Raw genomic sequence first — 15,607 nt, 5'->3', positions numbered from 1 at the left:
CTCCTTATTTTGGTTGGCCAGAGGCCATTGCTAGTGTTTGATGAACTCTGGATTATATGGTTGAAAACTATTTAGATGGGCTGATTTTGATGTATGTTTACCCGGGCCGGAGGCTCGGAGGCCCAGTGGATATGAATGGATTATTTTAGTTGCATGCAACGTCTTACGGGTTGACCCGAGCTTGAAAGTCAATTTCTAAAAAGTATGAAATTTTCCTTCTACTATGGTAGCTCGTTTTAACAGCTCTCCTTTTCTACCATAGTAGAGGTTTTATGACGGGTTATAATGTTTTTAGGGTTAAGGGTTTTTACACTATAAATAGGACCAAAATTAAAAATATTTTCTCTCTTTATCTTATAAGTAGTCCCAAAAGAGTATTTAAGAAAGAACGCATGAGACATAGTAGGCAAACATAGTAACACATTTTTATATCTTGAATATTTTGATTGTTCATTAATTATAAATGAGCTTCCACCTAATTAGTCTCAGCATTCTGCAAATTAAATTAGGAATTCATAGAATACCATAACAACATTCATTGCATTTAAAAAAAAAGGAAAAAAAAACACAAGAAGAAGACTTGATAAAAGGTGTGGCACGCCACTAAATTTACCAATGCACATACACTAATAACATACTATCTTCTGTACTAATTGTAAGATTTTATTTATTGTCTACAAACAAGGTCTTATGATTAGAATCAAAGGTAGTATATTACTATAGCTAGTAGTGCTCATGTAGCATTAGTAACATGATGACGATGACGACGACAACGACGACAATGATGATGATGAAGAATCCTTACAAAGGATTAATGAAGCTCTTTTATTTACTCATTACATAGTACAATACATCTAGACCTCTTTAACTAGAGACATGACTGCCATCTTTTGCCGTTGCCAATGGTGGTGGTGACCGGGATGGTATGTACGGCAACTGTATGGGTGGTAGTATGATTGCAAAACTGGGAGAGATGAGAACCAAAATGGCAAGAAGGACGAAGAAGAAGGAGAAGAAGAAGGGCAATGGTGAAGCCATGTTGTCATGAGCTTTGTGATTGTGTTTGGCGCAGGGAAGGAGCAGAGTGAAGTTGGTTTATGTAGGCTTTGGCTAACTAGCCCATGCTATATGACAAGGCCATTTGTTACATCATCACATTAATTATTGTATTTCGTATGTTACTGTATATATAAAATATTCAGTGGGGTTCAGCAAACAAACATATATTCTAGAATATATATATATATATATCTGTGTGTGTGTGACCATTCCAATAACTTTATAATCCACTAGGGTTATGAATTAGAGCCCATGTTTGAATGGGTTCGTGTTACCCAAAAATTTCGTGGTCCTAAAAGCATTATAGTACGGTGTTAGTTTTACATGCCACGCACCTGGATTAGACAGAGTTACCACTTAACGGGTTAGTTTGGATTAGCGGTAAAAAAATAGTTTATTTTCAATTTGATTTTTAAAAAAGTTAAATTGGGTAATGTAATTTATGTTTGGATTGACTGTCATAAAAGTTAGTTTGTAAAAATTAAATTAGGTAAAAGTTATTTGAATTATAATTGAATAAATAAGTTTAGCTTGTAAAATTATCAAAATTGGTATGACTTTTATTAAAATAAAAAAAATAAAATCACATAACTTAAAAATTTTAAATTATTTTAATAGAAAGAAGTGAAATTTAAGACCAAAATATATTTTAAAAAATCAGAAATATTATAAAAAAAATTTGTACCCAATCGTGCTTAACAGTTTCACCAAAAGTAAGTTTCCCCTGCTTATGCCTAATCATGCTTCTGATGTTACTTTTTGCCTATGAGTAAAATTAACAAAATGCTCAACCAAACATGTTTTCAATTTTTAATCATGCTTATGAGACATATAAGCCACTTTTGGCCTCTTGAACGCCTAGCCAAACAGGCTCAACATTCAGCTAAGATGATTAGATGACACTGTTTGGAATGGAATCAGTTTGGGTCCCCTTTGGATCATCCAAATCTAATATGGATAATCCATATTTAATATTTTTAATTAATTATTTTTAAATAAAGATATATTTTAAAAAAAGTATTAACCAGGATGTGATTTTTATTTTAGATTTTATAGCCATTAAAATAATTATTTTAAAAAACAAAAATAAAAAAATTATGATCGTCCAGATTTGATCTGGACAGATGAGATGAGTTTTGGATGTTCATTTCTAAGATAATTGCCACCCAAACCAGTCCTGCTTCGAATATATGCTTATAATGATTCAAGAAATTTTTATTGAGACAAGGACATTCATTCCGAAAATGGAAAATTACATTGAACAAATCATTTCTAAGGATAGCAATGGAATCGTAGGGTGGCCTCTAACAAATATCAAACCTAGCTACATTCAAATACCAAAAGTTTCCTTGACCTCTAGCATAACAATCAAATTATAATAACGTTATTGATTCATATGAAAATAAATAATAGTTTATATGCATCAATTAATTTTTTGCATATTTAAAATTCATAATGTTTGACTAAGCAAATGTATTTTTAAAAGCATGAGAATAAGAGTAGAAAATATGTTACTCCCTCATGTCACTACAAAAAAAAAACAGCTAATTACCGACCAAAATAATTCCGTCACTAATTTCTGACGGAGTACTGACAAAAATTCTGTTGCTAAATTCAGTCACGGAATTAGCGACGGAATTTTTTCCGTCAGAAATTTTCGTGGTTAATTCCGTGGCTAAAATTTTACAATTGAAATTAGCCACAGAATTTTTCCATCAGAAATTTCCTTGGCTAATTTTGTGCCTAAAATTTTATAATTAAAATTAGCTATGGAATTTTTTTTATCAAAAATTTTCATGGCTAATTCCGTGGCTAAAATTTTATGATTAAAATTTGTGAGGGAAAAATTTTTCGTTGCTAATTTAGTGACGGAAAATTATTCCGTCACTAATTCCATGGCTAAAATAAAATTAGCCATGAAATATTTTCCGTCCGAAATTTCCGTCGCTAATTTTGTGGCTAAAATTTTATAATTAAAATTATTTAATTTTTTTATATAGAATAATCTATTAGATTTTATTATGGTATCTATTTTCTGAAAAAATTATTTACATTCAAAATTAGTGTTATTGGAAATTAATATTATATTAAAAATATTTTTTTAAAAAAATAAAACATTATAAAATAAATAGTAAAACAAATATCTAAAAATTTTTTGTCACAAAAATAGTTATGATTAAAATTATCATATAGTTTATTTTTAGTTCTAATAATATATATGTGTATATATAATTGTTTGTGTAAGGGAATATTATACATATTTAATTTTGCATAATAAGTCAGCAAGTTCATTGCAGCTCAACTGGTAAAACCGTGTGCACACACAAACGAGGTCCTTGGTTCAAGTCGTGGAAAAGTCACTTTGGAGAGGATTATATGGTAGCAACATGTGGCGATACACGGTGGCATTTGAGATGGTGACACATGGTTGCGGAGGTGAGATGGCATTGACATGTGGAGATGAGGTGGCAACACATGGTGGAGGAGGTGAGCTGGCAGTTGGTAGAGGTGACACATGGCATTTTAATTTTTTTAAAAAACATATTAATTACCAACGGAAATTCCGTCAGCAATTAGAGATGGAAAAATTCCATCAGTAATTAGAGATAGAAAAATTCTATCGGTAATTAGCGATGAAACAGTTCCGTCGCTAATATGATTTCGTCGCTAATTCATCACTAATCCATTGCTAATTCTGTCACTAAATAAAAATTCCATGGCTAAATTCTGTCGCTAATCACATGTTTTTTGGTAGTGTGTCCTTTCTATGATATTTAAGTTTTTGAATTGATCTGGTTCCTATTATAAGATTCACTACTATACATATATGATTGAAACTTCTGTTCAAATTTTTCTTTCCAAAGGGATATCCTGCTGGCAGTTTGGGACAAGATCAATGATGCATGAATGCATTTGATAGAGTTGAGATGATAACAAAACCTCATACATAATTCATAACGATTCTACTAAAAATGAAAACTTTAGTTCATTCATGAAGGATTCATGGAAAGAACAAAAATTTGGGCCATCCATAAATAATGGATGAAAAATTGGGCCTAAAGAATACAAGCAAATGAACAAAACTTTTATCCATTCATAAATATTGCTAAAAATTGAGTAAGCAGCTGACAGCAGCTGAAGTGGTGTTAAAAGAAATTTTAATTCATTCATGAAGGATTAACAAAAAGAAAAAAGAGAGCTCTTCAACAAAACTAAGTAGAATGTCCATCTAAATGAAGTTGTTCAAACTTTCTTAACTCTAAAAGCAAAATACACCACAAAACATGAAATACACACACACACACATCGTTACAATCCAAAGCAATCTGTTACTTACAATTATTAAATATACCAACTCCATATAGCGAAGAAGTGTCATAAGAGCTATCCACTAATTCATATGACAATGTTGAAAGTGGATAGTTTTTGCTTAATTGCAAGCAACTCTGCTAAAACATCTTTGATATCCATTCTTTCACCAGGCAATCCTGCACAACATGCCACACCAATCCCAGCAAAGCTAGCTAGAGACTCTTGAATTTGGCGTTCAATATTTGAATTCCGCATAACTTTCCTATGGTCTCTATCATATAGAACAAGCAAATTTGGATCCAGAATCTCAAGGACTCCATCCGGTAATGCTAGCTTGCAGAATTTGGGTAGACTTAGATCCTCATGAAACATTTTATCCGTTGGCTTCTTTCCAGTGAGCATCTCTAGCATAAGAATCCCATAGCTGTAGATATCCCCTTTTGTTGTAACTTGGCCTCCTTCACCGTACTCTAACCAAGCATTAATATTCTTTAGAGAATATAAAAGTCCTTGTAATAGTTGAAGTAATTTTTAGGTAAAAATAGACCCTCTTAAAAACTTTTTACTGATATACAAAATTTTTAGTTAGTCTTGAAGTTTAGCACACTCAGGATGTAGTTTCTATTAATTAATGATTACTAGAAAATAAATAAAGTTCATATTGGAGAATATAAAAACAACAACATATGAAGAGTCATACCTGGAGGAATATAGCCTATTGTTCCCTTAATTACTGAAGATGTAGTTTGGTTCTCACCAGAGCAGCTTGTAACTTCATGAAGAAGCCTAGCCAATCCAAAGTCTCCTAAGTGTGCGACCATATCATCACTAAGAAGAACATTACTTGGCTTGATATCACAATGAACAATAGGTTCCTCAAAACCATGATGAAGATAATCCAAGGCATGGGCCACATCAATAGCTACATCCAATCTTTGTCTAAAATTCATATATAAATCTCTATGTTCACCTGGTTCATTCGCTGACAGCCAATTCTCCAAGCTCCCGTTAGGCATGAACTCAAATACAAGGGCCTTAAAATCATTGCCTTTGTAATCAACACTTGAACATGTAGTTAGAATCTTCAAGAGATTCCTATGTCGGACTTTACTCAGAGTTTTGCATTCTGTGATGAAACTCTTTGTTGCCCCATGTGCTTGAAGATTTAGCACCTTCACAACAATTAAACATTCAAAGTGCTGAAGAGTTCCTTTATATACAGAACCAAAGCTTCCTACACCAACCAAATTGGATGATGAAAATCCATTAGTTGCATCATGCAGCTCTTTATAAGTAACCCTCAAATGAGCATTTTGTGGGGAAGACGTGGAAGAAGAGAACCTTTTATGTTTGCTTCTCTTGCAAATGATTAAGCAAATTGCAAAACTGGTAAGAGCACCAATGCTTATTACAATGATAAGGATTATAACTTTGAAATGCTTCTTCGACTTACTTGGGCATTTAGGCAGCTTTAATTGAGGTATTCCACTGCAAAGCTTCTCATTTCCTGCTAGTGAAATAGCTGTGATATTATCAAATACTCCTCCTTTTGGAACCTCACCATAAAAATGGTTGTGGGATAGGTTCAAAGTCTCCAATATTGGAAAATCTTTTAGTTGTCGTGGGATTGTGCCTGACAAGTTATTGTTGGAAAGGTCTAAGTTGATGAGGGATTTTAAGAAAGTGAAGGATGAGGGTATACTTCCATGAAGGAAGTTCCCGCTCATATCAAGATCTGTCAATTCTAAGCATTCCCCAAGTTCTGTTGGAATATCACCAGAAAAATTGTTTTCACTCATATATAATCCCACTAATTGCTTCATGTTACCAATCACAGATGGAATGGGGCCAATTAAGGAATTGGAAGACATGTTAAGATATATTAAGCTTTCTAGATGACCAAAAGTTAGATTTGGTATGGTGCCGCTTAAGTTATTTTGTTGCATGTACAGGAATTGCAAACCTTTACAATGTTTGAGGCTTACTGGGATTGTTCCCTCAAAATTATTGTCGAAAAATGTAAGGATAATCAACTTAGTAAGATTTTCAAAGATATCAGGAATTCTACCAGATAACTGATTTGTTTCTAGGTATAGCTTTCCAAGATTTTCAAGCTTTCCAACTGAATGTGGAAATGTGCCTTGAAGAAAGTTTTGTTGCAAAGCAAGGACAATCAATCCTTTTAATTGCCCAATCTCATTAGGTATGCTTCCAGTGATACGATTGACTCCCATACCAAGCCATTCAAGGTGGGAAGAGAAATTCCCAATTGAATTTGGCAATTCACTGCTAAATTTATTATTGAACATATCTATTACACGCAGTTGACTACAATTTGTTAAGGATGAGAGGAAATCCAGGTCATCACCTTCCTTCCTCCCAAAATTATTACTGAAAATCAAAAATATATGTAGTTTCTGTAGTCTTCCCAAAGAGGTAGGGATTAGGCCGCTGAAAGCATTTTCATATACTGAAAAAAATTCCAACTGAGAGATGTTGGATAATGAAGCTGGAATAGTTCCCATCAACTTGTTGCCTCCCACATTAAAATGTTGAAGATTTGGGAAAGAAAGACCAATATTTGTTGGAATAGTTCCATAAAAGTGGTTGTACCCCAAATTGAAATATTCCAGGCGAGAAAGATTATAAAATGAAGAAGGGATGACATCGGAAAGATTGTTGCCGATAAGAGTGAGAAGGTATAAATTTGACAACCCTCCTAGAGATTGAGGTATATTTCCTTCCAAACTATTAGATTCAAGAGACAAACTCTCCAAGGATGAAAGATTCCCCAAGGAACTTGGTATTGTGCCGTGAAATTCATTAACACCAAGATTCAAAATTGTTAGTTGTGGCATAGATCCAAACCAGAAGGGAATTTTGGCGGTCAAATTATTGTAACCGAAGAAAATTTGTTCGAGTTTAGAACAGTTGGCCAGCTCTGCAGGGACTTCTCCCTCAAGATGATTTTTACTCAAATCAAGAAATTGTAGTCGTCTTAGATGGCCAATTTGTTTGGGAACTTGACCATGCAATTCATTATACGAAAGATTGAGCAGTTTAAGAAATGTTAAATTACCTAATATTGGCGCAATAGTACCTCCAAAATTTTGATTTGTCAAGTTCAAAGCTGAGACTCTCATGTGACGGGGACTGCATGTAACGCCTTGCCATTTGCAGAAAAGGATAGAATCATTCCATGAAGGTAGAGCTTCTGGAGCACAATTGGTGAACTTATCTTTGAGAGAAAGCAAAGCAACCCTATCACTCTCTGAGCCAGTGGCCATGGCAGCTGTAGTTGGCAACACAACTTGAGAAGCTATGCATAACAGAAAATTGGTGGTAATAATGTAGGGGATCATTTTGATTGTGGCGAAGGAATTTGCAAAATGAAGCCACATGCTCAACAACTAGGCATGCGGTGATAGCTTTACTCTAGTTGCTAATAATGTATGCACATAATTGACAGGGGAAGAGAGCACGGTAGCGTATCTGATGAATAATGGAGAAAGAAAGAAGTTCAAGGAGCTTGCAATTTTGGGCAAAGCACTTACATTATTATAATAAATAATTAAAGTTTAGGAGGACATATTACAGTAGTCAGAAGACTCGGAGATTCTATGTGGACCAAGATAGAGGTAAGAGTAAAGACTGGGCAATTTTGATTGGAGAATGTTATTATTAATCGGTGACCATATTATAATATCTACGTTATTTTATTAAACTCTTTTCAATTGTTTAATCAGTTAATTTTAGATTGCGTTTGGTAGGAAGCATTGAAAATGAGGGATTGAGATTGGGATTATAATTGAAAAAATTTATCAAGAGAGTATTTAGTATAAGAGATTATTTGATATATGGGATTAGCTAAAGCCATATATGTGGGATTGGAGAATACCATGAGGGGAAGTGGTATTCCCCAATCTCACCTTTATGGGTTTCCCTAATCCCATATAACAAACAATTGCTCATGCTACGTACTATTTTAATAATTTTTTTCAATTGTAATCCCAATTCCAATCCTTCATTTTTAATGCTTCGTACCAAACGAGACCTTAATATTGTGCTGTATTTGAAATAAATTAGTAACCTGTTTCAGATAAAAATTGAGCACAGTTGATAAAATATTTTGTTATTTTTTTATTATTTTGTTAAATTTTCAATTCAACCATCATGTGATAAAGATTTATTGTTAAATCTTTATATTTTGCGTAATTCATAGTTGATATTTAGCCCTTGTCATATTTATTATGCAAATTTAAATTTGAGTTAATTTAATTTCATTACTTGCATAAAATAAGTTAATAAATATTCACAATATTTTGATAAATAAAGGGACTAAAAAATCGTAGATATTACAATTTAATTTTATATTTCCAATCAATCAAACATAAGAAATTTATAATTTAATTCCTAAAACACTCCCTAACCATTTCCATTGGTGAAGGAAACTACAAGATGAACCGACTCGTTGGCGGCTAGATCTCTAAAATATCCAAGCCAAGGGATTTAAACTTTCTTCTTAGAAAATGGGCTAGCTATATTTGAATTTAAGCAAAGCATTTCCATTTTTTTATAATAAATAATTAAAAATAGGAGTACATATTATAATATTCACAAGACTTTCGAAAATTTTTTGTGCAACGAGATAGAGAGAACATAGAGTAAAGACTGGGCAATTTTGATAGGGGAATGATAACTGCTGACCATATATTTGAAAATGAATACAGAATGGAAACTTTTAAATTATAAAATAACAATTTAAGTAGTGAATGAACTTAGGATGTGGTTTGTCATTTAAGTTTTCAGTCTTCATCATGGATGTACTTTTAAATTAAATGAACTTTATATTATTAATTAAAAATCTTATAGTTTTAAGAAAAACACTCAAATTTTAACTTTTTTTAAAAATGATATTCAAAAGAAAATTAAATAACATTGTACGGCCACAAATATTATGTTTTATAATAAATGATTAAAATTTCTTAGCACATGGTATAAATCCCTACACTTTTCTCTTCTTTATTTTTTTTTTTTGACCAGGGAATCACTAGACTTTTGAGAAATTTATGGCGGATATAAAAGAGTAAGGACTGGGCAAACTATGAAATAGTATGGTCTCCGCGCTTGGAAGTCTTGGTCCATGTGGGACCCACATCGATCATTGTGACTTGCGAGTTGTGAGGCGAGGGGAGGTCGTTGATGTGAACGTATCCCACGATTATGATGCCCTTGTCCCTCACGTACGTCCCTGTTGACTAATGTGTGTATATAATAATAATGTATACAGGTTCATTAATGCGCAGGTTCTTATAATTTTAATGAATTTAAAATCAGGTTTTAATAGTTTTTTATTAGGTTTTTATATTTTCATCTATTTTTAATTAGGTCTTTACATTTATTTTTATTTTTATCAAGTCTTTATAATTTTACTAAATTTTTAATCACGTCCTCGTAGTTTTAATTTTTATTTATTAATTAAACAAAAACCTAATTAAATAGAGTAATATTGAAATACAAAATATTAATAATTAAATTAAATTAATAATTATATAATAAAAAATCGGTAATATAATTAATTAATTCAGGAAAATTTTTTAGAATAATTAATTTATTTCACTGAAAAAGATAAAATTATTATAATAAATCATTATTCCTCGAATATTATTGTTTATAAACTAATATTAAATAATATATACTATTTATGTTTATAAAATAGTACTACTAGAATTTATAAAATAAAGAATAAAAAATTCAGAGACTTAATTAAAAATAAGGTGAACTATAAGGACTTGATAACAAAAAATAAATATGCAAGGACCTAATTAAAAACAGGTGAAAGTATAAGGACTTGATAAAAAGAAAAACAATTATAGGGACCTAATTTAAAATTAGTTGAAACTATAAGGACTTACAGATTAATTATCCCTAATATATACATACTCCGATCTTATGTATAAGCGTTAGTTGATTAATTTATGTAAACTAAGAAAATTTGTTAAGTTAGTTACTTGTAATAAATATATCTTGTCTTCTCTAAAATACCACTGCTAATTATGTGTATTGGCTAGAATTACTATTTAATAAAATATCTAACATGCACAACTACTACAAGAACTACCTTAGGAAAAATGGATAAATATGAGAGACAAAGTGAATTAAAGTCTTATGTTTAAGACCAAATTAAAAATTATACTAACCCTCATATTAAGAAATGAAGGTAGTATGTCCGCGTGTGTATGTTTGTGTTTGTGTGTGTATATAAAGCATTTACATCTTTGTAATTTCATGAAAGTTTTATGAAGCTTTGGAGCATGTTATGATTTCATATACTACATCAATGGCCTCTATTTCTTATGATATGTGTGTGTGTGTGTGTGAACAAACTTATAACTCAATTGATATCACGTACCTTTCCTTTAAGGCTTTCTTAAGTGTGAGATTTCGAACTCTCTATGGAAGGTACAGCGGATGCACGAGCTATGGTTAAAAATTGTAGCCTGATGTTGTTAAATAGATGAAAGCTCAAATCTTTAATTTGCTTGGAATTGTGTGTTGCCTTATACAAACACTTACCGTATCCAAATACAATTCTGTTTAATTAATTAAGCTCTAGGATGACAAAGGAAAGAATTCTCTTCCATTTTTTAATTCAAACATAAACAAAGAAAGTCTATTCTATTCTATCCCCCCATCCTTTCTTTTCAATTACTTAACATTGGTCTTTTATCGGAATGTTTGCTAATATTCTTGTCATGAAAATTATAACCAACTTAGCTAATTTTCTAATATTTACAGATAACTCTTGAACTCCTTTCAGCAGATATTTTCCTCTCATGCTCACACATGCATGGGCAAGCCTTCCCAAACATTAGTCAGGACCATAATAATACTATCTCCAGTCTTAATTATAAAAGCTAGTTGATTAATTTGAAAAAATTAAGGAAAAAAGTTAAGTTAGTTATTTGTAATAAATATGTATTTTCTTTCTTAAAATATCCTTGCTAATTAAATGTATTGGCTAGAACTACTATTGTTAAAAGGACTACATTAGAAAAAATACATAAATTATAAGAGACAAAGTGGATTGGGGTTTCGTATTTAGGACCAAAATAAAAGTCTAATAAGGTTTTATATTAAGAACTGGAGGTAGTATTTCGCATTTGCCCAGTCTTTACTCTTCCTTCAGACTCAGATTTTCCTCACAATGGTTGTCTCGGAGACTTGCAATCTCTACCTTGAAAAAAATCTAAACGAAGATGCCTAGTGTCTATCACTCTATTATTATTTATAAGTCTCTTGTAAAAAAAATTTGTACATAAATATAAGTTACTTGTAAGATAATTAATGAGTTTTCTTTTTAGTTTTACATTGTTGATTTAATAAATGGAGAGAAAGATAAAGTAAATAACTGAGAAAAAATAAAGAATATATTTTAAATGCATCTCTTTAATAAGGGTAAATGTGAAAAAAAAATTATCAATTTATAATTTTAAAATACAAGTGATTTATAAATAGGAATATAGAGTAATTTTTTTTTTGAACCAGAGGAATATAGCGGCATTAACTCGCCTGCAAGAGCGCCCCACTTCCAAGATTCAACTGTTGGACCGTAACGCGTTTGAGAGTTTTATCCATTCAACCTCGTCATGATTTATGAAACGCGTTGGGAAAATCAAACCTCATTGATTTGCTCTGTCATTAAATGGGTGTTTGGATAGAAACCAAACCATAGTTTCAGAAGTGTTTTTACGGATTAAGAAGTAAATATGTGGAGGAGATTATCTCGTTTTGCGGAAAAGTGATTTTGAAACCTAAATTTTGGTTTTGCCAAACACTCCCTAAGATGCCTTTGCTTTCATGTATTTATAAGTAAAATTGAATGCTTTGATTTTAAATGTAAAAATTTAATAGGCTTAATATCATTTTTGGCGCTAAAATCTAAAATACTAATTTGGGTTTACTTTATTATCTGTCATTTTGAAATGTAACGTGTCTAAATTGGAAAAATATTAATTTCGGAGTTTTTCTTAAAAGAATTTTTCCTTAATTCAATGCTTTTATATATTGATCAAAATTACGGAAAATGGCAGTAAAAAACCGTCAAAACAGAAAAATTGTAAATAAAGACCCATGACAACATTAATATAGGTTTTGATAACAATTTTTACAAATCGGTCCCTGTGTGTAATTTTTCTATTTCAGAGGTCTTCTTTTGTCATTTTTTCTTAAAATCATCAACTCCGACTTATTCATAATATAAGTTACTTTGAGAACAATGACTTGATCCAAAATATAAGTCACTTAAAAAGTAATTAATACTATATTTGTCACTTTTCTCCTGACAATTAATACTAACTCCTTATAATTTTGTCTCTTCTTCCCAACCTTATTTAATATGAACAAAGTTGAAAAACATTTCAATTTGAAACATATTGAATGAATTAATTATCATTTTTTGATATTGATGAATTGATTAAAATGATTTATATTATGGATTGGTGGGAGTAGAAAAGTCCGCTGATAATTTCATTTCATTTTTTTTATCATGTTGCAGCATAAAATTTTAACCGTACTTTTCTTCTCTCTAGGCCAGCGTATCTTTGAAGTGACAAGTCACATTTAAATTATTATTTAAAAAAGACCACATGAGCCATGTCCTTACGCAAACATAGTAACACATTTTATATCTCGAATATTTTGATTGTTCATTAATTATCAATGAGCTTCCACCTAATTCGTCTCAGCATTCTGCAAATCAAATTAAGAATTCATAGAATATCATAACAACATTCAGTGCATTTTAAAAAGGGGAAAAAAACCAAGAAGAAGACTTGATAAAAGGCGTGGCACGCCACTAAATTTACTAATGCACGTATACCAATAACATATATTACTATAGCCAGTAGTGCTCATGTGGCATTAGCAACATGATGATGACAATGAATCCTTACGAAGGATTAATGAAGCTCTCTTATTTACTCATTACACAATACCACACCTCTAGACGTCTTTAACTAGACATGACTGCCATCTTTTGCTGTTGCCGGTGGTGGTGGTGACCAAGGTGGTATGTACGGCAAGTGTATGGGTGGTGCGTGGCAGCACAATGGCAAAATCGGGGAAGGTGAGAACCAAAATGGCAAGAAGGAGGAAGAAGAAGAAGGCCAATGGTGAAGCCGTGATGTTATGAGCTTTGTGATTGTGTTTGGCGCAGGCAAGGAGCAGAGTGAGATTGGTTTATATAAGCAAAAATGAGGAAGCCTTTGCCCATTAAAGTTCATTTTTGAAATATCAGAGGTTTGGTGCGGTTTGTACAAAATAGTCATTGGGTACATAATATAGAACTGATTAATTAATTTGAGTAAATTAATGAAATTAAATAAATTATTCAATTTTTATAAATAGAACATGATTTACTTAAAATATCCTATTTATAACATCAGATTATATATAAGTTTATAAATTAGATAAATTAGTTATGATACGAGCACCACTCATAGCGAGAAGATGTACACCCCTGAACCACAAATGAGCACAACCCATAGTAAATGTTTGTTGTGCTAAATTGGCAATGGAAAGCATAAGAGTAGAGAAAGATATTCTTGCTTATTTAATAAGCGAAAGTTGTTGGTAACTCTGGTTAGCTTTGGATAACTAGCCCATGCCATAACAAGACCATTTGTTACATCATCACATTAATTATTCTATTTCGTATGTTACAATATATATATATAAAATCTTCAGTGGGGTTCAGCAAACAAACATATATTCTACCATATATATATATATATATATATATATATATGACCATTCGAATAACTTTATAATCTACTAGGGTTATGAATTAGTGCCTACATTTGAATGGGTTACCCAAAAAATGTTGTCTTCCTAAAAGCATTATAGTACGGTGTTAGTTCACATGCCACACATCTGGACTACACAGTTACTGCTTGACTTTTAGCCAAGATGATTAGTTGGCAATGTTTGGAATGGAATCTGTTTAGGTCCCCTCTAATTAGTTCTATACAGTCCAAATTTAATTTTTTTAAATAACAAAAATAATTTTTTAAAAAAGTAATAATTAAGATATGATTTTTATTTTAGATTTTATACCCTTAAATAATTATTTTAAAACATAAAAATAAAAAAATAAATCTAGATCGTTCATGTTAGATTTGGGTGTTCATCTCTAAGATGAGTACGACCCAGGCTGGTTTCGTTTGGAATATATGGTTATAATAATTCAAGAAATTTTTATTGAGAGAAGGATATTCATTCCAAAAACGGAAAATTACATGAAGTAAGTCATGTCTGAGGGTAGCAATGGAATCATAGGGTGGCCTCTAACAAACGTCAAACCTAGCTACATTCAAATGCCAAAAGTTTCCTTGGCCTTTAGCATAACAATGAAATTATAACAACGTTATTGATTTATATGAAAATAAATAATAATTTATATGCACTAATTAATTTTTCGCATGTTTAAAATACGTAATGTTTGACTAATTAAGCGATTTAGGGGTAAAATTAATATGGTGAAGTATAAAATTAAAAGTAAATATATTTTTATAGGTGCGAGAATATAAGAGTAGAAAATATATTTTTAAACTGGTCCTTTTTATAATATTTAAATTTTTTGAATTGATCCAGTTCCTGTTATAAGATTCACAGCTATACATATATGATTGAAACTTTTGTTCAAATTTTCCTTTCCAAACGGGTATACTGCTGGGGTCTGGGACAAAATCAGTAATGGATGAATGCATTTGATAGAGTTGAGATAATAACAAAACATCATATATAATTCACAATGATTATGATAAAAACAAAAACTTTAGTTCATACATGAAGGATTCATGGAAGGAACAAAAATTTGGGCCATCCATAAATGAATACAAGCAAATGAACAAAAATTTTATCCATCCATAAATATTGCTAAAAATTGAGTAAGTGGCTAAGAACAGTAGAAGTGGCGTTGAAAGACACTTTAATTCATTCATGAAGGATTCACGAAAAGAAAAAAGAGAACTCTTCAACAAAACAAATCAGAATGTCCATCTAAATGAAGTTGTTCAAACTTTCTGAACTCTAAAAGTAATATACACCACAAAACATGAAATACACACACACATACACATATATGTAGTTACAATCCAAAGCAAGCTATTACTTACAATTATTACATATACCAACTCCAAATAGCAAAGAAGTGTCATAAGAGCTATCCACTAAT

At 31.3% G+C, this 15,607-nt stretch overlaps 1 protein-coding gene across 1 annotated transcript; it reads right to left on the bottom strand.

The window, feature by feature from the left end:
- Positions 1–4,455: 4,455 nt before the first annotated feature.
- LOC114740804 (probable LRR receptor-like serine/threonine-protein kinase At3g47570) lies at positions 4,456–7,658 on the bottom strand. Its single transcript, XM_028929046.1, has 2 exons — positions 5,072–7,658; positions 4,456–4,841 (listed from the first exon to the last, which is right to left on the bottom strand). Exons 1-2 carry the CDS (start codon positions 7,656–7,658, stop codon positions 4,456–4,458), a joined length of 2,973 nt encoding a protein of 990 aa, XP_028784879.1.
- Between the last annotated feature and the right edge of the window lie 7,949 nt (positions 7,659–15,607).

The sequence above is a fragment of the Neltuma alba genome, unplaced genomic scaffold (genome assembly GCF_004799145.2).
Source record: "Neltuma alba isolate B1F8T4 unplaced genomic scaffold, ASM479914v2 tig00000574_pilon, whole genome shotgun sequence".
NCBI classification, from domain to species: Eukaryota; Viridiplantae; Streptophyta; class Magnoliopsida; order Fabales; family Fabaceae; genus Neltuma; species Neltuma alba.
Note: the sequence above shows the minus strand (reverse complement) of the source record. Positions and strands in the feature narration are given on the sequence as shown.

Excerpts from the sequence above, each read along its gene's own strand:
- LOC114740804 (XM_028929046.1), bottom strand. The coding sequence starts at position 7,658 with ATGGCCACTGGCTCAGAGAGTGATAGGGTTGCTTTGCTTTCTCTCAAA. Across the intron at positions 4,842-5,071 it reads AATAGGCTATATTCCTCCAG|AGTACGGTGAAGGAGGCCAA; the intron begins GTATGACTCTTC and ends ATGCTTGGTTAG.